This window comes from Melanerpes formicivorus, unplaced genomic scaffold (assembly GCF_026170545.1).
Source record: "Melanerpes formicivorus ecotype bairdi unplaced genomic scaffold, bMelFor1.0.p_v2 SCAF_105, whole genome shotgun sequence".
Classification (NCBI taxonomy): Eukaryota; Metazoa; Chordata; class Aves; order Piciformes; family Picidae; genus Melanerpes; species Melanerpes formicivorus.
In genome coordinates, this window is record NW_027142457.1 from 1104926 (window position 1) to 1132013 (window position 27088).

A 27088-nucleotide genomic window follows, 5' to 3' on the forward strand; every position below is an offset into this window, starting at 1 on the left:
CACTTTGTAACTGCAGTTTTCCACCATTAAGAGCACTGTGGAATAACATCAGTACTGCTAAAAAGCTGTGGAGTTGCAGAAAAGTTGGGCAGCCTCAATTGCTTTCTGTTAGGCTAGCTTAACCTGTTAAGCACATTGGGGAAAATCGTTACTAAATGGTCTTGGATTTGCAGCCTTTGTGCATATTTCACGGCTTTTTAAACTCCAGGTACCCCCTCCCCCCCTTTTTGTTTAAAAAATAAGTGTTAACTGATGCAGGGAACTGCAAGAGCTCAACATAATATAGCAGAAAAAATGAAGCACAATCATGTCCCAAAGGAAAAAAATCAAAGCAACTTTTAAGGGCAACAAAGTTAGTGAGGGGTTTGGAGTGCAAGCCCTGTGAGGAGAGGCTGAGGGAGCTGGGGTTGTTTAGCCTGGAGAAGAGGAGGCTCAGGGGAGACCTTATTGCTGTCTACAACTACCTGAAGGGGGGTTGTAGCCAGGTGGGGGTTGGTCTCCTCTCCCAGGCAAGCAGCACCAGAACAAGAGGACACAGTCTCAAGCTGTGCCAGGGGAGGTTTAGGCTGGATGTTAGGAAGAAATTCTTCCCAGAAAGAGAGATTGCCCTTTGGAATGGGCTGCCTGGGGAGGTGGTGGAGTCACCATCACTGGAGGTGTTCAGGAGGAGAATTGATAGGGTGCCATGGTTGCATGGTTTAGTTGATTAGATGGTGTTGGATGATGGGTTGGATGCGATGATCTTGAAGGTCTCTTCTGGTCTGGTCTGGTGTGGTCTGGTCTATTCTATTCTATTCTATTCTATTCTATTCTATTCTATTCTATTCTATTCTATTCTATTCTATTCTATTCTATTCTATTCTATTCTATTCTATTCTATTCTATTCTATTCTATTCCCTTTACAAATCCCTTTGGCCACAGAAATAATCACAAGAAATGGCAGAGGAATGGCCCACAAAAAGAGAATTAGGCAAACCTGTTGTTAAAAATCAAGGCTAGGAAGTACAGTTGACTGCATAGTAACTTGGATACCTAAATGTAAGTAATGAGCATTCAGTAATGTTAACAAGAATGAAGAAGTTATTAAAGCCTGAGTAAATCCAGTGATGCTTCTCTATATACTCCTGAGATGTTGTTGCTTGGCTGCAACTTGATTTTGATCTTGCTTGCATTGCTATATACAGCTGGTGTAACTTCATACACTTTGGCTATCATTAAGGCTTCAGGAAATCAGATTAAAAATGGATTGTCCTCCAGTGTAACACAGGTAGAGCACAACAAGGCTTTTTACCCTTGGCACATGAAATTCCCTGAAGGCAATTTGCAGTTATGTGATGATGGGGAGAGGTTTTGTTCCTGGCTGCAAGCAGTCTGGGGTTCTAGGTTCTCACAAGGTAGTTGTGTATAAACACCACCATACTGCCCTTGTGACTTCGCAGTTTTTCCTAGCAGATGGGAAAGTCAGGGATGAACAACAAAGGAATGGAAAGAAGGGGGATTTAAATTTGATGGATTTCCCTTTCTGCTCTGTAATTGTTCCTGCATGCTCAAAGAAGCTGCTTCTAGGCTACGGTTTGCTGCTCTGTTTCAATTCAGGCGTAGTTTTTAGGGCATAATTTTTCTGTTGAGAGTCATTCCTCCTCCAATGGAGAGATATCAATCTACCATAACTTACAGCTCTCATCACAGCTGTGATCTGCTTCCTGCTTTTTCATCTGGTAGCATCCCAGTCCCTGAGCATTCCTCAGTATTTCAGAAATACTGATTTTGGCAGCGTGTTGACTCGCTCAAGACACTGAAGCTTTAATTGTATTGTAAATTATATTCTCCAGACCCCTGTATTCTGTATCATCCTTCTTTGAAACCTGGCAAATTATCTCTTATGAGTATACACACTGTTTGACAAAGAAATGCTTTTTGTAAGTATTCTTTTAATGTTTGGTCATGCCAAATATTCCCTTCTGTGTCAAAGACAACTAAGCACAGGACTGTAAGTGCGTTAGCTTCTGTAACAGCCAGCTACAATCTCTCAGTTTTTATGACTTCAATGCAAAATAATTCCATACCTTCAGGTACAAATTCTGCCTTTCTAGTAATAATGAAGTCAGTAAAAGCAGCAACTGGTTCACTAGATCTGCTTTCAAAATACTGTGTGTTAGCAGCAGCTTCTTAACAGCAATTCTTCCATCTTTTGCGTTGTGAGTTTGCTTCAGCTCTGCAATCTCCTTAGAGCAACGTTGGTCCTACTGATCTCAACATGTTGTCAAGTTTATCTTAAATAGAACTGTATAAAGCTATTAAGAGAGCTGGATTTTTTTTTTCCCCCTAAGAAATCTTCACAATCTTCACTTTCACCTTAAGTTATATTTTGCAGTTGGTGGATGTCTTTCTAAGGAAGATAGTTCCACACTTGCAAGCAGGGGGCATGGAGCATGCCTGATGTTTTAGGAGAATTGGAAACTGGAATCCATCTCTGTTGTGAGAATTGCTACATGAACCCATTTCTCTGTCTTTTAAAGCTGGTGCCCTCTCCAGTTAAACCATTTACATTTCCTCAGCTGCCTAAACACTGCCATACTCAAAATGCCAGAAAGGAATATAAATAACTAAAAAGCAGGGCTCCTACTAATACCCACAGAGATACTTGATCATAGAATGACTTAGGCTGGAAGGGACCTTAGAGATTATCTACTCCAACCTCCCTGCCATGGATGTAAACTACAGCACAGGAGGTTCCACCTCAACACAAGGGGGAACTTCTTGTCCCCTGCCATGGGCAGGGACATCTCTCAACCAGACTTGGCTACTCAAGGCCTCGAGGCACATCTCTGCCACAGAGGTGCTGTAGAAGGTCTGTGAAGATTCAAACCCCATTCTGTTTGTTACATAGATGCAATCAGTCACACTCCCAAGGCTGACCAACTCAAGAGCATTAAAGACTTTCATAAGTGAAGAAAACTCTTAAAACTTAACAAATAGTGATCTTGTGCTCCTGTGTTCTAGTGTTCATGAGACTGTTCAAGTGTTAACCCCCTTTTCCTTCCAGTTGGATGTCCCTTGTTTGGACAGAGTTGCCTTCATCTGGTGCCTTTGTGCTGTGCTGCATCACAGGGAGGCATTAGCAGTTTATCTGTCAGTTGTCATTTTTCCCCCTCCTATTTAAATAAAGATATCAGTCATTTAAAATAATCTGTGCATTGAGAATTGACACCCCTTCTTTTAGAATCAGCCCTAGGACTGTCAGAATCTGCCAGGTTTCACCACGTGTCTTTAATTCCTGAATCCGTATTCACTCCTTTCTATTTCATCAAAGCTGAGATCTCAGAAGCAAAACGAGAAGCAGTGGGGAGAAAACCAAATGCTATAAAAATAGGTTGAAACAAATCCATTTCCATGCTTTTCTTACCATTGTTAAAATAAAAAAGCCTGTAATGAGCTCAGTGAGAATTCTTCCTGAGTGGAAAAACTGGGGAAATGACCACAAGCACTAAAATAATCTCCACTCTCTTAACCATGCGACTGACAGTGCCTGAAAACTGGGCATAGCTTGTGCCCTGCTACTTCCCAGCTGCCCCTCTTTGCCATAATGACCATTTAGGACCAGATGCATTTAGTCAGATACACTTGAGGCAGCATAAACCAGTCATACTCTTGGCTTTAACTCCACTTCAAACCGTCCATCTCTCAGCAAAATTTATTTGACGACAAGATGAACTTCATTCCTCACTCAGATAAAGGCAGAAGTGCGTAAAATGATCTCCATCAGCCACAGGGTCTGCATGAATCAAAATTTGGCTTCTTTCAAGAAAGCAAGGTGGAAGGATCGTAAAGAACTCACCACGTTGGAGAAAACCCCAATTCCGCTCATCTTCAAGAAATGAGGGTGATTGATCATGGTCTTACCTGTTCAGCCACTCCGCAGGATGTTATGTATGCTTTTCTCTTTCAAGGTGGTTTTGTGAGAGAATTTTATGTGCTCAATTTCAGGTTTAATCTCTCATATCTATAACCCTTTAATTTTTTTTCTCCCCTACCCAATGGCAACACAAGTCCAAGATGAATACATATTAAACCCCCTTGACTGTCTCTCTTGAGTCACTCTACCTGGTTATCATGTTTGTTTAGCCCCATTGTAGGCTTCAGGTGATTGTTTGTGACATGCAGTGACACTGGCTTCCTTTGTTAAGAGTCTCTCTGTTAAGAGCTCACCTACCTTCCTATGTCAAGTGCTCAGATTCAGTTTCTGTCTTTACTAATCCTTCTGCCTTGTCTTCCCCTCAGCCATTTTCTAGTCTGTTCACATTCTTATGCCTCCCATCATCTCAGTGTCTAAGCACTTTTCAGAAGTGAGTGGTGTGATTAATGTGTAGCTTATTCTCTCACTCTTACTCTTACAAATCATTTTTCTGGTCTGGGATTGGAACAACTCTGTAAAGAGAATAGACACTTTAGCCAGTACAGGGCTTATGCTAAACAAGATAGATCAATTTAGCTTGCATTGAAATAGAAGATGGTAGAGTGATAAAGTTTTTGATGGCCTTTACTTTACATGCCCAGCTTTTTGTCAGTCCTATAACAGTTCTCTCTCCTGCAAAAATTGTTTTCATTGTGCATTACAGGCTTTTCGTAGCACTAGCAATGCTGAATCTTCTAAAACATCTTCCCGTTTGTTGTACTTGATGGAGCAGGGCCAGAGGAGGGCCGTGATAATGATCAGGGGGCTGGAACACCTTTCCTACAAGGACAAGCTGAGGGAGTTGGGGTTGTTCAGCCTGCAGAAGAGAAGTCACCAGGCAGATCTTCATGCTGATTCTGATACCTGAGGGGGGCTACAAGAAGGCTGCAGAGGAACTGTTTACAAAGGCCTGCAGTGACAGAACGTGGGGCAATGACTTCAAACTGGAGAAGAGCAGATTTTGATTGGATATTAGAAACAAATTCCAACCTTTGTGATGCTGTGATACCCATCCCTTGAGGTATTCAAGGTGTGGCTCAACAAGGCTCTGAGCAACCTGATTCAGAGGAGTATGTCTCTGCTCACTGCAGGGGGGTTGGACTGGATGACCTTTGGAGGTCCCTTCTACCATAAACCATTCTATGATTCTCTAATTCTGTGGTTCTGTGAAAGTAGAAAAAAACCCTAAGCCTATCTGTTGGTACTATCAGTTTAGTAGGTAACAACAACATGACATTTCTTTAATTAACCTGGTAAGAGATAACTGGCATCTATTTTAATGTGTAGTAGCACATTGTTATTCTGGGCAGGAAGGTCAAGTGAGTGAGTATTGACAGTGGACTAGCTGCAGGATGAAAAGAGCTTGAGTGGATTGGAAAATCAAGTGTTTAGCTGTCACTATGCAATAAGCAGTACTTGTTTACCCAGCTTATTTCTGTGACCAAAGCACATGTGAAACAGTGGTAAAAATGATGACAGTTTTGGTATTGCCTTTAATCCTACTCCTTACATGCTTGTATCCACCTCGTTCACAAGACTCTTCTGTTTCTGTGACACTTCAGCACCTGTGGCATACTCTAATTCTTGATTTAGCCTATAACTGTACAAGCTTGGCCACAATTAACAAATTGGCTGAATCCAGACATCTTGATAGTGCAAGCACCATGGGTGGACCCCGAGTACTTTACTGGTACATTAGTTACGATATTCTTGGCAACATTTACCAGCTGCGTGCTTGCAATTAAAGAACATCCTCTGCTGCTGAAGATTTCTCCATTATAGGCAGAAGGTAAACAAATGCAGTCAATGATTTCTCTTTCTTTTGGGAATGCAGCTGCTGCACATGATTCCTCTGAAATTCTGTTAATGAGATGATCTTACTTGAAATTAATAACTGTCTGTCAAGCATAGCCTCTGGTGATAGCGTCAGACATTGGGATTTTGGTGGAGCTCTTGACTTATCCAAATGATTTTCATGCTAGCCTGAGCTTATTTCAAAGAGATTGCAGGATATTTTCTGCACAACAGGAAATGCAGTGCCATTATTTTGCTTATTCCAGTATATAAAAGGGAAATGGAGTCATTTACATATATTCAGACCATCCTTTTACTGAAGCATCTTTCCTCTGCACAGTCTCTTCTTAAGCTGAGGATCTCTTACTCAACTTTTCACTTATTTAAACATCTCAAGTACCTGAAAATAGGTTGTGCTGTCTTCACTCAAGATATCATAGCTATGCTAGGGACTGAAAAAAGTATTTTCATAGCTCATTTAGCAGAGGAAGTAAAATTTAGTCCTTGCATCCTTTTTATCTTGCTGATAAAACTGGATTTCCATTGGTGCTTGGAGACAAGTTGTAAAATGAAAGATTTGTTAAGCTTCAGTTTGAAACAATAAGGCCAAGTTTCCTAATGCATGGCTTAATGAAAATGTTCCTTTTGCTTCCAGGAAAAACACCAACAAAAAGAGAGCAGGTGGTTTGCTTCCTGACATTGATGTTTTTGCCTTAATTTCCACCCAAGAATAAATATGTTGTGGGTTGGTTTTTTTTTCCTGTTGGTTTGGTTTGGTTTGTTTTTCTCCAAGAAAACCCATAAGATATAGTTCTGTTCAGACTTTTACACCACCAGCATATGTCATGCTAACATCCTATGAGGTAGAGTTGTGCCAGGCTTGCTTCAGGGATGCAAGGAAGTGTTAGGGCTTCACGACTCATCTGTGATGGTCCTCATGACCAAGAAACATCAGTGTTATGCTAAACTGGAGGAAAACACCTCAACAAAAGAGTGAGAGGGATATGTCTTCATTGCTTCTGACATTTCCCAGCTCCACAGACATTGCCTTTTAGTCTTCATTATCACATAACTTCAAACAGGAAACTCTCACTCTGGGACAGACTTACTAATATTACCTTCCAGAACAGACGCAATGAACCTCCAAACACACACAGATCTTAATTCATCTTTCTTGGTGATTCAGATGACTGAGGCAATGCTGATGCTGTCCATTGATCTGGTTTTTTGTTTGTTTGCTTTTTCTTTTGATGATAAACAGTACAAAATCAGTGTAATGGTAAAAGAAACAACAATTTTTTTGTTCTCTTTATTTTTCCTCTGTGAGTTGTGTGCTTTGGTTTAGTTTGGTTTTGGTTTTCTTCCCCCTCAATATCATGAGCTTCCAAATGCATCACCCTGCTGTTAGAAATGTTCAGAGAAAACTTCTGCAGCCCAAAATCCAAAGTGGGTTTTCTTTCTGGGCTGTGGAATTCAATGTGACATAGTCATGGTTTATTGTTTAAATTTGCTGCAGTGTGGCATTAGCACTTAAAGAAGTAGTTAACTCTGACACCAATGCACATAAAAAGAGAAGACAAAGTGAAAAGTGAGCCACAGCAGACTGGTAAGTGGTAGGAATAGTTAATAGGCCTCTGCTGATGGTAACTGTATGGACCGCAAAAAACATTATTTCATGCAGCAATAACTGAAGTTGTTTCTGCTTGTTAAAGTATTTGACTAGAAACAGAGATTTACAGTGTAACACCACAGACTTGATGCTGTAAAGAGATTTAAAACCAGACTGAATTGTTTAAGCCCTTTAGTCACTTTAAACAATAGGGTGCTGAAGTCAATACAATTACATTTGCAGGCTGCTCTGTATGCTTTTGCTCGATTGCTTTGGGATTCATTGTATATTGAGGCTTCATTTTCCAAAACACCCCATTACTCTCAGTTATGTTAGCTGCACATCTAGTTTGCACACCCAGCCTAAGAAGGATTGCTAAAAGACAACATTATAATGCTTTATTAAACCCCAGGATATTTTATTTTGTCTTCACAGATTAATCTCCGAGGTCTTGGACAGCTGTATAAAATTCGCATTGGCCACGACAACACTGGAAATGATCCCAGCTGGTACTTGGAGGAACTCAGACTTGAAAGAGCAGCCCCTCTTTCTGATGAGCTTTGTCTCCCCGTACAGTGTTGGCTTGCAGAAGACAAGGGTGAAGGTGACACGTGGAGGGAAGTGGCAATAAGGAACGCCGCAATGGAGCTTTTGCCACGTATGTGCTCGTTATTTTTAGATCACGTGTTCCTTTGCCATATCCTAGAATAGAATCATAGAATCATTTCAGTTGGAAAAGTCACAGAATCACCAAGGCTGGAAGAGACCTCAAAGATCATCACATCCAACCTGTCACCACAGACCTCATGACTAAACCACGGCACCAAGTTTACAGCCCTCTAAGATCAGCTAGTCCAACCACCAACCCAACACCACTGTGCCCATTAAACCCCGTCCCAACATGCCACATCTACAAGTTTTTTGAATACCTCCAGGGATGGTGACTCTACCACTTCCCTGGGCAGCCTGTTCCAACGTTTAGCCAATGTTTGATCCTGTGAATATATGACAGCTTTTCATGTTTCTTCCAGGGCAGCCTGCCTAGTAGCCAGCATAACCATGGAATTAACTCCTCCAGACCCTTTCTGCTTCCAAAGAAGTGGGAAGTGATAATTTCAGCACTCTTCTTTCCCAAAATCAGAATAATAGCTGTGGCCAGGGCATGTTACCCCTATAAAATTAGTGGTTTCTCCAAGTGCCCCTAAATCACTGGCATGTTCTCCTCTTCAGAGCAGTACATCAGGCAGGAAATCAAGGCATTATCAAGATGCATAACGCGATGTGACACCCAGTTGCTTTCAGCAACTTTGATACCATCCTTTCTAATGCTGCATGAAATATTCTCCACCAGAAATTCATGATCTGAATCATCACACACGTGTTTTTCCAAATCAGACTGAAGTCACAGGCATTCACACAGAAATTGCTAGCTGCAGGGTGGCACTTTGGTACTTCAAAGTTTGCCACAGCTTTGACGCACTTTGTTCTCTTCAAGCGAAGCGGGAAATGGCCCCTCAGAGAAAGTTGTTATTTAAAATGTCCTGGACCTCTACAAAGGCACAGGGAGCCAATCCCATCATTTAGCATGATGGGGTATTTCTGGTAGAGAATTCTCTTTGCATTAAGAGAATGACAGTGGTGCAGCTGGTAGACAATAGTGCCTGACGGTGGTAGGTCTGGTAGAGATAGGTGCTGTCGTTCAGGCAATCTCTATTAGAAATGAGACAGTGCATATTGCATGGAGTCAGCGCTTCAGCATTAAAAAAGGGTCATTATGCACTTAGTGACAATCAAATCATTTCAGAAGAAAATCTCAAACAAGTGAAAAATGATTCTCTGACAAAAGCATCAAGACTGGTGGCATGTGGATGTTTTTGATGGGTTTTGAGGCCAAAGGGGAGTGCTGATCTCTGTGACAAAGGCCAGAAGATGCTGAGAAACACGTATGTGCCAGCTCACATTGCCCATCTGCTCTTTATTTATTTTAGAAGCTACTCTCCAGAGTGCAGTGACTTCAATAAGAGATTTCAAGAGCTGGGACTGCTCAGGATGAACCAGGCCCTAATTATAATTTTCTTCCATGTTACGAAGAACCTTCACTTAATGTATTTTTAGAATATTGCTCCAAACAGCAACAGTGGAGGTTAGAGACTGAAAGCTGTGATTCTAATTGAAATGTCTTCAGCTGATAGTGGATTTTTTTTGTGTCACTGTATCTGCTCAAATAATAAGTGAGGCACTTCTGAGGAACATAGTCCCTCTCAACCACTATCTGCCACTAAGAAATCGTTCCCTCCTAGCCTTAACGCTGCACCGATGTGTAGCTGTACCCTTTTGCCGTGGCAAAACGCCAAACAATTTTGTGCAACAAGTGCTAAAACCCTGTGGCAGACTCATTTCTTCTGTTTAGCAGATGAAGGCAAAACAACTCTTTCATTCAGGTGGGTACATCATCTGGAACAAAAGCAGAACCTGGAGCAGCGCTGCGTAGTGCCGTTCTGATGTCTCAGAGTGTCAGCATTAAGGGAGGACTCAACAGAGGCAGTTTGATAGTGTTAATGTTGTGTGTCGTTTACCATCTCTCCAGGTTGTCTTTGGCCACTGTGTCTGTTTACTCTGGCAGCCTGATGGGGCTGGATGAGTGTAGTGAAGGGCTTGGTGCTAGAAGTCCAATGAGCTACCGGTCCCATGTCCTCATTATGTGTGCTCAGGGTGACGTTACTCCAGCCTTGCTCTAGTGTGTTCTTATGGACTGGCTGCCAATTTGCGGTGAGATTGTTATTGCGTTCCTGCAACATATCCTCTGGTTTAGTTTCATCCAAAAATCATTTTTTTTTCCCCCCTCTAAAATCACTCCATGCTGCAAACCAGACTGAAGTGAGGAAGGCCAACCAGGGGATTCAGTTTCTCAATTCAAGCTAATGTGCTGCTGTAGGCACACCAGTGTCGTTAAGCTCAGACAGCTGTAATGCAGAGGAAGCTTATCTAATGTACTTTGAGTCATAACTGATAAGCATATTCATGTTGAATTCATCTGCTTTTAGTGAGAGCTCTACAATAATGACTGTACTTCTCTTGTAGTAGAACTACTTTGAAAAGAACTGGCAACGGGACAGTAATTTATATGAACTCAGCAGAAGAAAGCCCAATATTTATGTAGTGGAAAAAAACACATTTTTTTTATTCATGGAACTATTAAGGTTGGAAAAGAGCTCTAAGATCTTCAAGTCCAACCTTCATGCAACACCACCATGCCCGTTAAACCATCTCCCAAAGTGCCATGTCCGCAGGTTTCCTGACCATCTCCAGGGATGGTGACTTCACCACCTCCCTGGGCAGCCTGTTCCAATGCCTGACCACTCTTTCAGTACAGAAATTTTTCCTAACATCCAACCTAAACCTCCTTTGGCACAACTTGAGGCCAATCACTTCTCACCAGTAAGTTCATATTTAAGTCAATTAGGATTATTTTCTTCTTCTCCTCTCATAACATATCAAAATACTAACTTAGTCTTTAATGCTAAGCAACCTACTATGCTTACTGCTTGTACTTTCCAAAGGAAAATGTCAAAATGCACTGAATTTGGTACAGTGTTTCTTCAGAAGGAAGTGAGGATTATGTGCTGTGCTTGCAGACTGGGGCCAAGCTAGCTCTTATCATTGGTGAATGATCAGGAATATTCCAAGTCTCTGTATTGGAAACCCTGATTCAGCTGCCCAGAATAAGCTGTCTGGAAAAACAAACCAAAACAACAAAACCCCAAACCAACCAACAAGAAGCCCAACAGATTTTCATTCTCTTGCCCTTAGTATTATGCCCAGGAGTTACCTTTACTTTATAAGCAGTGAAACAAAACTTCCCTTCTCTCTCCCCTTTATTCCAGGTGGTTCATGTTCTCATGTTATCAAGAGATGTCAGAAGGTGGAGCTGAGACTTAAAAAAACCCACCTGAAGGCTCATGAGAGGTTCAAGAGATAGCAGTAGTGGCATAGTTATGGTCTGAGCAAGTATAAATTTGCTACTTGGACACTTGACTGCTCTGTGACTTCTGTAGCACTTTTGATGTGTTTTGATATGTCATTTTTTGATACAGTTATTAGAATGCTTTGATGTCTGCTTTTTTTTCATGAAGCCTTTCAGAAACTCCCCACCTCTGCCTGAAAACACTTTACCTCCCCTTTTTTCTTCCCCAGCTGTTTCATCCATACATCCATGCCACAGAGTTTTCTGTTTGATTGTAGAGCTTATCTAAAGTTGCCCTGGTAGCAATTTGAAGATTTCAATCACTTATTTTCTGAAAGGTCATTTTCTTTTTCACCGAGTGCTAGCTGAGGAGTTGTTTTTTTCCCCCTGCTATTCTGTATTAATTAATCCTTTTATATCCTTTATCAAAGTTATAGTGCTTTTCAGGATGTTTCCCCTATTACTTTGAAGTGCCCTCACATTAGACAGATGCCTAAATGTGGGGCTAACAGGTCCCTGAAACAGCATTTCCTGGCTTCTGCTAAGTGGTTGGATTTATGATACAATTCTCAAGTATTTCTTTCCTCTTTATTTGCCTGTGGGCATACCTCTCCTCTCTGCTTTGTCACCCCAGTTTTCAGCTGGTGTAAATCAGTGTATAGTGAAATGAGATTACACTAGAGAACAAGGGATTGAGCCATGGAGTTCTCCCAGAGTTTTGGGGTGCTTTGCAGTGAAGCAGCTCTCAGAGTTTCTCTAAGGAAAGTAAACCAGAATGACAGAGGCTGAACTTAACCAAAAAGACCCTAAAAAAGTTTACTTTCTACACAAACCCTTGTTTTTGCGTACAACATACAGAAAGCTACAAGCAGGCAAATTTTACATGCACATTGCACTGGTAGGCTCATTCTCCAGATCTGATGTTTTCTGTCCCTTGTGCTTATCCAACTGCTGCTGCATCTTGCCTTGCCTGTTATGTAGTGGCATCATCCTTCTCATTCTTGTCCTCCAGCAGTCGGTAGCTCAGGGCCCATCGATACTGGCACCTTTTATAGCTGTTCTGCAATCTACAGGAACTGCTTACACCAGATTGAAAACATTACATCCCCTCAGGCTGCTCTGTGCTGAGCTGTAGGAGAGGTGTAACCTCTGCAATCTAGTTCGTGGGTGCTTATATGAGTGTCCAATCAGTTCTCCATAGTGCACCTCTCCTATGAGGACAGACAGAGGGAGTTGGGGCTGTTCAATCTGAAGAAGGGAAGGTTCTGAAGAGACCTTATTGTGGCCTTCCAGTATCTTAAGGGGGCCTAAAGGAAAGCTGGGGAGGGACTTTTTAGGGTGTCAGGGAGTGATAAGACTAGGGGGAATGGAAAAAAAAAATAGAACTGGGTAGATTCAGATTGGATGTGAGGAAGAAGTTCTTCCCTATGAGGGTGGTGAGACACTGGCACAGGTTGCCCAGGGAGGGGTTGGAAGCCTCATCCCTGGAGGTTTTTAAGGCTGGATGTGGCTGTGGGCAACCTGATGTAGTGTGAGGTGCCCCTGCTCCATGGCAGGGGTGTTGGAACTGGATGATCCTTGAAGTCCCTTCCAACCCTAACAATCCTATGATTCTATGAATGCCATGTTCCAAGGAGGCACATGCAGCGTGGTTTACAGGATAGTTCTCTGGCTTACTCTTTGTAGTTTTACTACAGAATGTGTCACATCATATGCTGAAGTTTAAGGGAAATGACTGTTCCATTTATTACCCTAATGCAGCAGCCCCATATCGGTAATTTGCACCAAAAAAATTGTAAAGCACAACCTCCTCTTTCTGTTAGGAAGGTTCTTTTATAAATAATGCAGATTTTGTAGCTTAAATAGATGCCAGACCTAACGTTTTCCAGATGGTGAGAGATGTATAGACACAAGCAGCTACAGAAAACATTTCCCAGTTCTTTACATTCCAGCCTTTGCATGTTTTCTACTTCAGACTGATTTATTTAGGCTTGTAGCAATAGAAAGTTGTATTTGATTAGATCATTATCATCTCTCTGGTTACCACGGGGATGCACAGTGGTACAAAAGGAACTGTTATTTATTTATCTGTTAATCTTTGTGGTGGGTTACACTGATCTCTTATTCTGCTCTGCTGTGTCCCGTGCTTAATCCATTTGGTTTGGTCTCCCTCCAGAAATGTAAGCACTTGTTGGGATGTTCTTCTGGTAATTGCTTATTATTAAAGGGCTTCTTTAGAGGAAAAAACAAAAACAGAAAAGATTTGGATATGCTTTAACATTGTGCTTATATGTTGCAGTTTTGATCATGGGTAGTACTGGTAGGTGTAAGTATTACAGATGCCAGACTTTGTCTAGAAAGAGGACACAGTCTCAAGCTGCACCACAGGGAAGTTTAGGCTGGGTGTTAGGAAGAATTTCTTCACAGAAAGAGAGATTGGCCATTGGAATGTGCTGCCCAGGGAGGCGGTGGAGTCACCATCACTGGAAGTGCTTAAAAAGAGCCTGGATGAGGCACTTAGTGCCATGGTTTAGTTGATTAGGTGGTGTTGTGTGATAGGTTGGACTTGATCTTGAAGATCTTTTCCAACCTGGTTAATTCTGTATTCTGTAAACAGACATAACATGAACAGTTTATAACCTTTCCTTAGCTCCACTGAGGTGTTGCTTTTTCCATACTGAGAATGTAAGTAAGAATGTTGCAAGCATGGATGAGACTTGGTATTGATTATAGATTAACAGTATGATTTGGGTTGGAAGGGACCCTTGAAGATCATCTCGAGGCACCCTCCACTAGACCACATTGCTTAAGGCCTCATCCAGCCTGGCCTTGAACACCTCCAGGGAGAGGGCATCCACAGCCTTCCTGGGCAACCTGTTCCAGTGTCTCACCAGCCTCACTGTAAAGAATTTCTTTTTAATATCCAGTCTAAATCTGCTCTCCTCAAGCTTCTGAAAGACTCTGTGACTAAGCTGAAATAATAACAGTAGAGGAGTGAAATCTGAGAAACCCAATGGAAAGGATTTACTGGTGGACAAGGAAGTGTGAAGTTAACAGAAGCACAGAAACATAGAATCATAGAATTGTCTGGGTCAGAAGGGACCTCCAGAGCTCCTCTAGTTCAACCACTTTCAGTCAGGGACACTTTCCACCAGCCCAGCTTGCTCAAGGCCTTATCCAACCTGTCCTCAAACACCTCCAGGGAGAAGGCATCCACAGCCTTCCTGGGCATCCTGTGCCAGTGTCTCACCACCCTCACTGTCGAAATCTGCTCTCCTCAAGCTTCAATCCATTCCTTCTTGTCCTGCTTGCTTGCATCTTGCCCCATGGATAGTCCTGCCCTAGTACTCAAATGGCTGCTCACAGGTTAATACAATGGTTAGCTTTTCCTTTGGAAAGTTTGCCCCCTTTGTGGTCAGGGTGGCTCTTTGCTTTGTTGCACGTTTCCTTTCACAGTTTGCTCCATCCTCCATCCTTTGGCCAGTTTCTTGTTTGTTTATATTCTCCTGCTGCTAAACTGCACAATTATGATTATGCTAAGAGTATGATGCAGAGTGGCATTTGGATATATAGCTCAATTATGGTAATTATCAGGTTTGTTTATCTTTGCTACTTCCCATTCATAGCTACCATTTGTTTTAACGTGGTAGCTTTATGCTAAAATCCTTGAAACTAGTTTTTGTAAGGCTCTGCCAAGTTTTTGGAAGGGGGTGTGTGTATTGCTGAGATCAATTCTGTGTGCCAGGCTTCTTGGTACACTAATGTATGGCTGTGGGAGCTGCAATGAATGCTTGGGGTTACAGAAGATAATAATACTGACCAAGGGACACCACTCCTATTTTAAGTCACAGTTATAATAGTGACAGAGTTGGAGACACTCTCTATGCCAGTTCAGGATAATTTGATATAGGTTAAAAGGAATATCCTAATTTGGTTAAGCATTTAGTCTATCAACATTTCCTTCTTGTCCTTTAATGGACATGGAGCTATTTCTTTCCCTTAATTCACAGTGTTTTCTACTTGTTTAGCTTCTCCCCTGGGAATCAGAAATAGCCTTTCCTCAGTGCTGATGGGTGATGTGATACAGGAGTTTTATACAATGCTTGGAATTCACTGAATTAAAAATGCATGGAAATGTCAGATTCCATTATCTATTTGGTGGCTTAGGAGTAATGGTATTTTAATTAGTTTTTGCAGAATATTGTCCACTTTTAAGCCTTTTGTTCCCATTTTCTGGCTTCAGTTTAGTTCCCTCTTACAAGTGGTGTTTTGTTGTGTTTGTTAAGGCTTCTCCCAGCTTGCTTCTCTCTCAAGAACTATTAAAAATTACCCATTAGTGAAACAATCTCCTCTGTGATCTGCTACGTGGCAGCAGAAATGGCCAACTGTGATTAGAACAGAAACACTGCATGGAAAAATAGCTATTAAGATGTAAACAGGAGAATTTTCTTTAAAAGTCATCCCAAGAAAACCCCAAATGAAATGTAAGAGTGTGTGATTACTGCAAGCCATTTTTTATACAGAAATGTTCATATTTGGATAAATGTAATGTGGTGGGTTGAAATCTTCCCCTCCAACATTATATTTGCCAGACCACACCAGTTGGAAGCAAATGAAAGCTGTATTTACAAGCAGAACTACAATCTACAATGGAATGCAATGAATAGGTACAAAATGCACAGTATTTACAATATTTACAGGCATTGACAATAAATAAAGAGTGCAAGGACCCCCCCCTGCCTCCCCAGACCCCCCTGTACAAAAGGGAGAAAGGACAAAAAAGCAGAGAAGTTAATACCAAAAACAGTGCAGCCAAGGACAAGCAGAAGCAAGTTAGTGTCTCTCCAGAGCTGAGAAGAGAGAAGAGAAGGGAAGAGAAGAGAAGAGACCAGACCAGACCAGACCAGGTTGGAAGAGACCTTTGAGATCATGGAGATCAACCTATCATCCAACACTATCTAATCAACTAAACCATGACACCAAGAACCCCATCAAGTCTCTTCCTAAACACCTCCAGTGACAGTGATTCTACCACCTCCCTGGGCAGCACATTCCAATGGCAAATCACTCTTTCTATCAAGAACTTTCTCCTCACCTCAAGCCTAAACCTCCCCTGGTGCAGCTTGAGACTGTGTCCTCTTGTTCTGGTGCTGGTTGCCTGGGAGAAGAGACCAACCCCCTCCTGGCTACAACCACCTTTCAGGTAGTTGTAGACAGCAATGAAGTCCTCTCTGAGCCTCCTCTTCTCCAGGCTAAGCAACCCCAGATCCCTCAGCTTCTCCTCACAGGGCTGTGCTCCAAACCCCTCCCCAGCTTTGTTGCCCTTCTCTGGACACATTGCAGCAAGTCATCTTTCCTAAACTGAGGGGCCCAGAACTGGACATAGGACTCAAGGTGTGGCCTAACCAGTGCTGAGTACAGGGCAGAATGACCTCCCTGCTCCTGCTGGCCACACTGTTCCTGATGCAGGCCAGGATGCCATTGGCCTTTATGGCCACCTGGGCACACTGCAGGCTCTTGTTCAGCCTACTATCAATCAGTACCCCCAGGTCCCTTTCTGCCTGGCTGCTCTCCAGCCACTCTGACCCAGCCAATCTTATGGTAGATATCTCTCCAATGGGCTTGTTTAGAACTATCTTCATTTTCCTTTTTACACCCAGTAGTGATTTATTTACATTTTACTGCATTTCTGCTCAAGATCTGTGAAAAATTTTAAAGGTATGGCCTAAAACTACCACAATATAAAAGCAGTGTTAGTGTGGCCCAAAATATGTTAATGCAGTAACTTTGAATTATAGTCCAGAATTATTGGGTGGTAAGTGTATATTTTTTTTATTGGTGGTCTGGATTAGAAGGAGAGGCATTAAAAAGCTGTAAATAGATTCTGACTGGGAGCTGTTTAGGAAAGTGCTAGCATCCACTAGTGATAAATGTTGAAACCTTCAAAAGCAAGTGGAGTGCCTGCATTTTATAGAGGAGGGAGCCCATCCATCTGCTTCCCCCACCTTTGTATGTGTGGTGAAAATCTAAACCCTCTGGGCTTCATGACTGCTATTAAGATCAAATGAAGGTTAACCACCCAGAAAATTCTGATTTGCACAAATCCAGAGGTTGCAAATGCCTTGATACCAGTGAAAAAGAGCTACTCTTTGAGGCCATGACTAGACACAGTTAGGTGGTCTAAAGATACTATGCCAAGGATGACTTCACAGATGAGGTCCTGCAGTTTTGAATGGTCAGCAGGGAGCAAAGGAAGAAAATGAGCACTAGGGAACACTTGCTTGATGGGCTGCTTTGGTGAGCAATGCACAGCTGTACTCAGCAGCATGCAGTGTTGTAAAGCTTGGTATTTCCATATTTTCTTCCAGAGAATTACAAAATGTAACTGTTGGACTCGATGATCTTAATGATCTTTGTGATCCTATGATTCCATGATTTGAACCTTGAGGTGGCAAACGCATGGAGATAGATGTTGCTGCTTCCAAACTGGAAAGTCACAAAATCATAGCCTCACAGAATTGCTTCAGCTGGAAAAGACCTCTAAGATCTTCAAGTCTGACAAGCAACCCAACACCACCATGGCCACTAAAACATGTCCTGAAGTGCCATGTCTACATGTTTGCTGAACACCTCCAAGGACAGTGACTCCACCTTTCTGGGCAACTTATTCCAGTGCCTGACCAGTACAGGCTCTGGCAAAATTTGGGTGGGAAAGCTTTTGAATCATGTGCAAGCTACCAAGATAACCTTAGGATTACATTTGTTCCTTCTAGTGTTGGTGTACGAGGTCCACGTACATACGGGTGCCAGGCTTGGAGCTGAGACGGATTCCAATGTTTATATCAACCTCATTGGGACAAGAGGAGATGCTGGCAAAAGGAAGCTCCACAGATCTAAGAACAACAATGTAAAGTTTCAACGTGGACAGGTGAAGTAAAAACAATGCTATTGCTGATCAGCATATTTTAGCTAGCAAACAACCTGTAAATACACTTCTTGCAAGTCTTAGTCAAGCACTTTACCATTTCTTCATCTGTTTCCTTGATTCAAAATTACCTACAAAATTAAATCATATTAATATGTTTTTTTTTTTTTTTTAATCTACTGGATTATTCATTTACTGAGAGTTTTGGGTAAAAGAACTCAAGTACTCCTGGTTATTTATGTTGTAAATGTAGATCAGCTGGTGACAATAACGTTTTGTTCTCCTGGAGAGATCACTGAGATTTTGAGAATCAGGTTCTAAATCCTTACTCACTGCCATTTTAGAATCAGGCTCTAAATCCTCACTCCCAGGTATGTTTTCCAGTCTTGGTGAGGCAGATGGGGCTAGAAAATGTTATAGGGAATTGACCAGATAAATCTTTGCAGCTGTTCATTGTGTCATGCCAAGAGAATCGAGTGATGTCTCCGTGGAGTAATTTTAAGGTGTTACTCACCTTAGAAAGCTTTAAAAGATCTTCACTGACTGGCCAGCACCAATATATGACACCTATATTTATTCTGAAGGGAAAAAAAAGAAGAGATAAAATAAAAAGCCAACTCTTCTCGACTCTTATAGTCAAAGCAATAGCTGTGTTCAAGACCTTTATCATTTTCCTTGTGTGGTTCCACAGACCGATATTTTCTGCATAAAGGCTGTCTCACTGGGAGACCTGGAGAAAGTTCTGATTAGCCATGATGGAGCTGATCCAGGTAGGATTTAACTTCCTAGAGACCAATCTGTCTTCAAGTCCTTTTTAAGCACAATGCACTTTATTTGTATTGCATCCTGCACACAAAATGTGACAGAAGGTCTTGCAGTGATAAAAAGTCTCCCTGCAGACAGGTCACTGCGATGGGATGGTGAAAAACTGTGGTAACAGGCAGTGAGGAGGACATGAGTTTAATGTGAAGCACTGTCATTCCACTCTGTTTTCAAGTTTATCTGTAAGGAAGCACTATTTATTTGCATGCAGAAAGCTCCTCAAAGCATTGCTCACCCAGGTAAAGCAATCCTTCATTAGACAAAGCCTGAAGACTGGCCAGAATAGAATTAAAGACATGCAACACCATCTTAACTACCAAATCTCCTTGCTCCTTTGGGCAACAGTAGAAGATCTGGTTAGTTATTTAATCTGTGCAAGTCAATGTGGAGCTGCTCCAGTGAGTGGCATTGCATTCAGCTTGTAGGTTTACCAGACAAAAACACAAACCAAAACAAACTTTTGTGATGTGATCAATTTTTGGTAGAGATCTTTGGTATAGGTTTCCCAGGGAGGTGGTGGAAGTGATGGCATTCAAGATCAGGCTTGATGGGGCTCAGAGCAACTTAATCTAGTTGGGGATGTCCCTGATCACTGCATGTGGGTTGGACTAGACGACCTCTAGAGGTCTCTTCCATCCCAGTGATTTTGCTATGATTCTAACATACCCTGGTCCCAAAGCCTTGAAGGGAAAATGCCATTCTGCTCCACACACTGCCTGGGCAACCCCTCCCTATGGGACAGAGACCTCTGCTTTCTAGGGACTTCCAGCCTCAGATGCAGCCAGGGAGGCAGAGAATAATTAGGACAACTGTCTGCTTCTGACCAGAACATCCTTCATGCTGTTTTGCTACAATGTGCTGATAAATAATGGTGTGAGTCAGGCAAAACCTGGTAAGCAAAATGACAAGTTGTGAGTGGTGCTGACACAGAGAGCAGTTTGTTTGAATAGGGCTGTGGAGGAGAATGGCACCGCTCACTGTGATGGTTATTGGAGGGAACCTAAGATCAGTATGGATGTGGCAGTCACTGCTGTTAGGGAGAGGATATATATTTACAGCATGGATGCATGAGGCCTCCAGGAGCTGGGCTTAGACATTCAGTCTATCCAGCTGCTGGCCCTGGATGCTTGGATCCTCAATTTTTACTGGCACCTAGGACATGCAAAGGCTCCGCAAGGCAAGTTTGCATCTACAAACTCTGCTTGCAAATGACAGCAGCAGTTGTAATGATTTATTATCTTATTTAATTAGTTTTAAATTTAGTTTAAGTGTAATTTATTATTAATTATCAAATGCTTTACTTTTATACATGCAAAACCAACTTCACTCACAGGTGACCAGAGTTTCCAGTTCTCACACTGATCCTGGTTAGCTGAACAAACGTATTTGTACCAACATCCTTGTGCCTGCTTGCAAAGAATCAAAAGAGGTAGCTGGAATGTGAGTGGTGTTGGCAGTCCACAGATGTATACATCTCCAAGAAAACAATCTCCAAGAAAACACTCCACCCCTCTTAAAATTAAAACAGAGCAAGGCAGAGAGGAATTAACATTGTGCCCCTTGTAAGAGCCACAGAATAATGTAGCTTTAGTTCTGTTAATGTGTCTTATCTGTTTAGCTGAGCTCTGCTGGAAAAAGATAATCTGGCCTTTTTCCCTCAAATTTATCCTTAAAAAAGTGCATTCTTTCACATGATAAATGTTTGTCATTTCAACACAGGCGATGGATGGTTCCTGGATAAGATTGTCATCAAGTACAAAGAAGGAGAGGAAGCTCGGGAGGTTGTATTTCCTTGTAATAGGTATGTCATTCATGGAGCAAAAAGAATTTCTTACACTGCTGGCAACCTAAGGAAAAAAAAAGAGCAGATAGAGGCATTTGCACACAACCTAGATGTATGAGCAATGCCCCAGAGGTTTTCAACACACACAGGATGAAAAATTTTGCCTTTGAAGGCCAAGCACAACGTTGCTGAAGTGATATAGGAGCCATAGCCCTAATAATGCAGAGAAGCCCAAACCCAAGTGCTGCATGGGAGAAAAAGTGCATTGATCTTTCCTTAATCTAAATTATGCAGAGACCACAGGAAAATAAATACCCTTTCAGTTCTCAGTCTTTTAAGAAGTATTACATGGAAAGTTCTAGCTGCACAGATTTGGGCCAATTTTTCCTTCTTAGTCCTTAAAAACCTTATATACAGCCTGAAATCTCTTGAAAGACCTTTAACCTCTCTCCTAAAGGAGAGCTATGATATTTCCTTTCATTTAGTAAATCTCTACTCATCTGTCTGCAATAGATCTGCAATTTTGCTGTCCTAGGCAAGATCCAAAAATACTCAACTCTCTCCATTCCAACCAGCCTGCTCTTCCAAATTCTCCTATTATTATCTGAGGCAACTCCAACCTGAACTTTTAGCAGTCATTGAGCTGAATCCTGTGGCTAGAGAAAAAAGGGGAAAAAAAAGAATCCATAAAATAAGCAAATAGATCAAAGAAATTATTTGTGTGTCTAATTTATAGGCCTCTGTTTTTAATAAATGAATAATAATTTGAAGAATTGTCATTTAAATCCAGTTGATTATGTTATGTAGTGCATGGTTTGCAGAATGTATGAGTTTGGGTTCCATGGCTAAAACAGCTTCCATGCTACTTTGGGAACTGTGCTTTAAAGTTTTGAAAGTCTTTAGGGGTTCAGTGAAGACAGCTTTCCTCTTCCAGGAATCAAAAAAAATCAGGGGTTCCGTTTCCAAGCTTCCTGGAAATGACAGCCTAAGAACCATTTATTCCTCTCTGAACCATAATTCTGATAATCATTTTTTTTTTTTTTTGTTTAGTCTTTTTTGGTTATTAGGCTTTTAAATTAGTTTGGTATGCATTAAAGATAGAATAGGACAGGATAGAATAGAACAGGATAGAATGGAACAGGGTAGAATAGAATAGGATAAACTAGACTAGACTAGAATAGGATAGGATAGGATAGGATGTGATAGGATAGAATAGAATAGGACAGGATAGAATAGAACAGGATAGAATGGGACAGGGTAGAATGGAATAGGATAAACTAAACTAGACTAGACTAGACTAGAATAGGACAGGATAGGATAGGATGTGATAGAATAGGACAGGATAGGATAGGATGTGCTAGAATAGAATAGAATAGAATAGAATAGAATAGAATAGAATAGAATAGAATAGAATAGAATAGAATAGAATAGAATAGAATAGAATAGAATAGAATAGAATAGAATTAACCAGGTTGGAAAAGAACTTGGAGATTGAGTCCAACCCATCACCCAACACTATCTAATCAACTAAACCATGGCATCAAGCACCCCATCCAGTCTCTTCCTAAACACCTCCAGTGATGGTGACTCTGCCACCTCCCTGGGCAGCACATTCCAATGGCCAATCTCTCTTTCTGTGAGGATGATTATTGGAAGAGCAGATGAATGACAAAATTGTTTCTGTCCTTCCAGGGAGTTTTTCTGAGGCTTCTCTAAAGGGTAATATACTTAATAAAGACTCTATAAAACTGCTTTATCAAAAGGAAACTGTTAAGCTCGTAGGAAAAAGATTAGGGACAATATACAGAGAGCTAGAGGAGCTCTGTCATTGTTTGCCTGCAGTGGAAGTGTGCTGCCACTGTGTCAGAGTTTGCTTTCTATTTTTAGAAACTGCTAGTGATCTTTTGTTTCTGAGGAGGGAGTGAGGCGATGGGACACAAGAGTTAATCAAGCTATTTATTGCACCAGTGGCTGAAATACAGTGGAGTTCAGACTTCATGCATGGGAGATTTTTATTAGGGAGTTTTGTTTCATAGAAGTGGTGCAATCTATTATGGATCTCTGGATTTAAACACATGCAACATCAACACGGAGCCAATAGAAGAGAAGCTGAGAGTGAGCAAGCACCTATTTATTTTTCAACAAGTGAGATTGTTAAGGCTGTAAAGTGATAGAATAGGATAGGATAGGATAGGATAGGATAGGATAGGATAGGATAGGATGGAATGGAATGGAATGGAATGGAATGGAATGGAATGGAATGGAATGGAATGGAATGGAATGGAATGGAATAGAATAGAATAGAATAGAATAGAATAGAATAGAATAGAATAGACCAGACCAGACCAGACCAGACCAGCTTGGAAGAGACCTTTGAGATCACCGAGTCCAACCTATCCCCCAACACTATCTAGTCAACTAAACCATGGCACCAAGCACCCCATCCAGTCTCTTCCTAAACACCTCCAGTGATGGTGACTCCACCACCTCCCTGGGCAGCACATTCCAATGGCAAATCTCTCTTTCTATGAAGAACTTCTTCCTAACCTTCAGCCTAAACCTCCCCTGGTGCAGCTTGAGACTGTGCCCTCTTGTTCTGGTGCTGGTGTCAGCAAGAGGGACCAACAGGAAGAGTATGGATGTATGTTTCTTATGAAATGATATTGCAGGAAAGCTGCTTAAACTCATCAATACACAGCAAAAAGAAAGTGAAGAAAAGGGAAATTCAGTTAATTGCTGCAGGTCTAGAGAAGGTTTAGAACTTCCAGACCTGCAGGGCTTATATATAATTTTAAGTACAATGAATGTAAGTAATCACTGCAGATAGTATAAGTGTCCCCCCCCAAAATGAACAGCTGTGTCTCTGATCCTGAAAATACTTAGTATTTCATCTAATGCACTTCATCTAGTGCTGTAGGACCTCATACAGCCAGCATGAAAATTCCTATTTGCCTGAAGCAGAGTGAGCCAAATTCACCTAATATGAATAAGGCCAACTATAATAAATGTGTAAAAGAAAATCTAATCTATGAAGTGGTTTCAAGGTATAATTTGATTAAAAAGCATATACATATATATATATATATAAGTTATTTGAGAGAGAAGGCAATTGTCAGATTCCATGTAATATGCTGATCATTTTAATTAATCATATAATTTTCATTCTTTTGCAATGAAAGATGGTTAGATGAATATCAAGATGATGGGAAAACTGAGAGGGAGCTAACTGCCACAAGTAAGTCTTTTGCTAATGAAACCTTATATCATAACTATATAATGTATACTTAATGTCTACTTATTACTGAAGAACCCTGCTGAATAAGGCTGTGGCTTCAGAGGGAAAGTGATAACAAAGCCTGCTCACATATTTATTTCTCCTGTTCATGCTTTAGAAGATGGCAATGCAAGGAAGGCAATCCTTGGAGGTAAGAGTTGTTTTCTACACCATTGCTTTTGCTGTTGGAATTTAACCTGCAGGTCAGGATTAAGTGACAAATATGTGAGCAAACGACCTCATTGTGTATGTAAATATCATCTGTGAGAGAAAATGAAGACAAATTGCTGGCAATAGTTAGAGAAAGGGCTAGACCTTTCTAAGTAATTGAAGTGAATGTGCTGCTGGGTTTCTTCACATCCTGGATTTCTCCATATTTCTGCTGTTCTGTCCTGAAATCGGCCAGGAATTCCTCTGAGAAGAGATTCAGGCAGTGTTTTGTTTATCCCAGTGTCACTGCCTTTTAATACATGGGGACAGGTCCCCCAGCAAACATCAGCAAGTTGAAAAATGTGTTGTGAAGTGTCAGTGGAAGCATTTTCAGGTCAAAATCCATCAGGGTATTCCTAAAGCAGTCAGAAATAGTGCAGCTTTAAACTCCAAATCCACTAGTGAAGCTAAATGTAGTATGATCTTGAAGGCCTTTTCCAATCAAAAGGGCTCTGAGATTCTGTTCAGTGGGCTAAATCTGCTTGAATTGTTAAAAAACAAGTCAGGGAAAAAAAACCCCTACACAACCAGTTGTCTGGTTTTATCCCCATGAAGACAACCTCACCACTGTGATACCCTCCCATGTGTTTAAAATCTGAGACGCTATCTCTGTGTTTATATTGAACTAGAAAAGAGAAACAGACTGACACAAGTATAATTATGAACATTTAACTGCAAAGGCAGATTCTGTGCAGAATATGCACTGAGAACTCTGTGGGAGAGGCCAAAGTAAAAACAAACAATTCCCACCCCAAAATCACAGAGTCAGCAATGTTGGAAGAGACCTCAAAGATCATCAAGTCCAACCTGTCACCACAGACCTCATGACTAAACCATGGCACCAAGTGCCACGTCCTGTCCCATCTTGAACACCTCCAGGGATGGTGACTCCACCACCTCCCTAGACAGCACATTCCAATGGTTAACAGCTCTCCCAGTAAAGAACTTTCTCCTCACCTCGAGCCTAAACTTACCCTAGTGCAGTTTGAGACTGTGTCCTTTTGTTCTGGTGCTGGTTTCCTGGGAGAAGAGACCAACCCCCTCCTGGCTACAACCTCCCTTCAGGTAGTTGTAGACAGCATTAAGGTCTCCCCTGAGCCTCCTCTTCTCCAGGCTAAGCGACCCCAGCTCCCTCAGCCTCTCCTCGTAGGGCTATGCTGCAGACCCCTCCCCAGCCTTGTTGCCCTTCTCTGGACACGTTCAAGTGTTTCAATGTCCTTCTTAACCTGAGGATCCCAGAACTGGACACAGTACTCAAGGTGTATCCTAACCAGTGCGGAGTATAGGGGCACAATGACTTCCCTGCTCCTGCTGGCCACACTATTCTTGATGCATGCCAGGATGCCATTGGCCTTCTTGGCCACTTGGACACACTGCTGGCTCATGTGCAGGCAGCTGTCAATCAACACCCCCAGGTCCCTTTCTGTTTGACAGAAAAACCCCAAACAAACACACAAAAAGGAATGTTTAAATTTATCCCTGAAAGCCGTGACTTACTTCTGTATGATGAGTCCTCATCTCTCAATCTAACTCCAGTTTTAGCGAAAATTAAATCATTTGCATTCAATCAAGCAGTTTAGCCAACACTTATTGTTCCATGGCAACATAACTTTGACAAGAGGAGACTGATTAACTCGGGCAAGTAAAGGCTTCCCCACAGAGAATTTTGATTTCTCACAAGGGTGGGCTTGGGATTGCATTCAGCATTCTGCTAAGTGCACAGTTCAGGGTTGCAGCCATAATATCTATTTCACCTTCTGTTCAGAAAATAGACAGCGTTTTGCTACTAATCTAAGGGTTTGGAGGGGTTTTTTTTTGCAGTGCAGATTCATTTTTTATTGTGCTATACTAAGCAGGCACAGATGCACAGGCTGCTGAGAGCCTGTGAGTGTCAAGAGCAGTTAGACACAGTGTATTGATTATGAGGAGAAAGGAGTGGGCTCATTCTTAATCAGTCTGTGAAACCTCACACTGTCAGAGTCTCCAGGAGGACCCAAAGCTTGTGTGCTGATTTCTTTGGTTGAGATCAGAGCTTCTGAATAATGGAGGTATAAAGGAGAACATTTTAAGGAAGCATTCTGCCATTTAGCTGTGTGTTAGCTTAGCTCAAATTGCTCTTGAGCCATCTTTTCTTCACCCAAGGGCTCATTCCAGTGAGGAACTGAGATAGGTGAGAGATTGTGCTGTTGTGCCTTATGTAAAAAAGATGATGGGCAGGACTGATCTCAGGATTGTTCAGTTTAATTTGTGGTTTCGTGCTGGTGAGTTCATAGACCTTGCATGCCAGAAGGCTGTGCTTTATAGGAAGGTAACAATCACAAGAGATTTGGTAAGGTGTCTTGTACTCAGTTCTGTGTCAATTCATCATGACACAGTACCAGGATTAGAGATGATAAGAGAAAATTCCAGAGATGCAGCGTCTGGAAAGAAAGAAAGGGCTTTAAATTCTCCCAGCAACTGCAGTGGTTGAGATTTCATGAGGTAGAGCAGACAGCAGTGATAAGCAGTCCTGCTCACAGTGGAAGGGAAAACTTTCCATTAAGATTTTCCTTGGTTATATTATATGATATTATTTTACAAAAGAGGAATGCTGAACTTTATTTTTTTGTCCTCACAGAATTCTGTTTTTCCCCCCTGCCATTCACTTTAGCAGCTGTGATATTAATGTCTCAAAGAAAATGGCCTATAGCTTTATAGATAAGCTAAAAGTACAGAAAAATACTTCAGCACACTAGTCACTCCGAAGGGAAG

At 41.6% G+C, this 27088-nt stretch overlaps 1 protein-coding gene across 1 annotated transcript in view; it reads left to right on the plus strand.

The window, feature by feature from the left end:
• The window catches only part of RP1 (RP1 axonemal microtubule associated), a 158319-nt gene that overhangs the window by 54323 nt on the left and 76908 nt on the right, over nt 1–27088 (plus strand). The window contains 6 exon segments of the mRNA XM_068166706.1: nt 7795–8017; nt 18097–18251; nt 18940–19018; nt 20790–20871; nt 24033–24088; nt 24246–24278. Of these exon segments, the coding sequence (XP_068022807.1) occupies nt 7795–8017; nt 18097–18251; nt 18940–19018; nt 20790–20871; nt 24033–24088; nt 24246–24278 (628 nt within the window).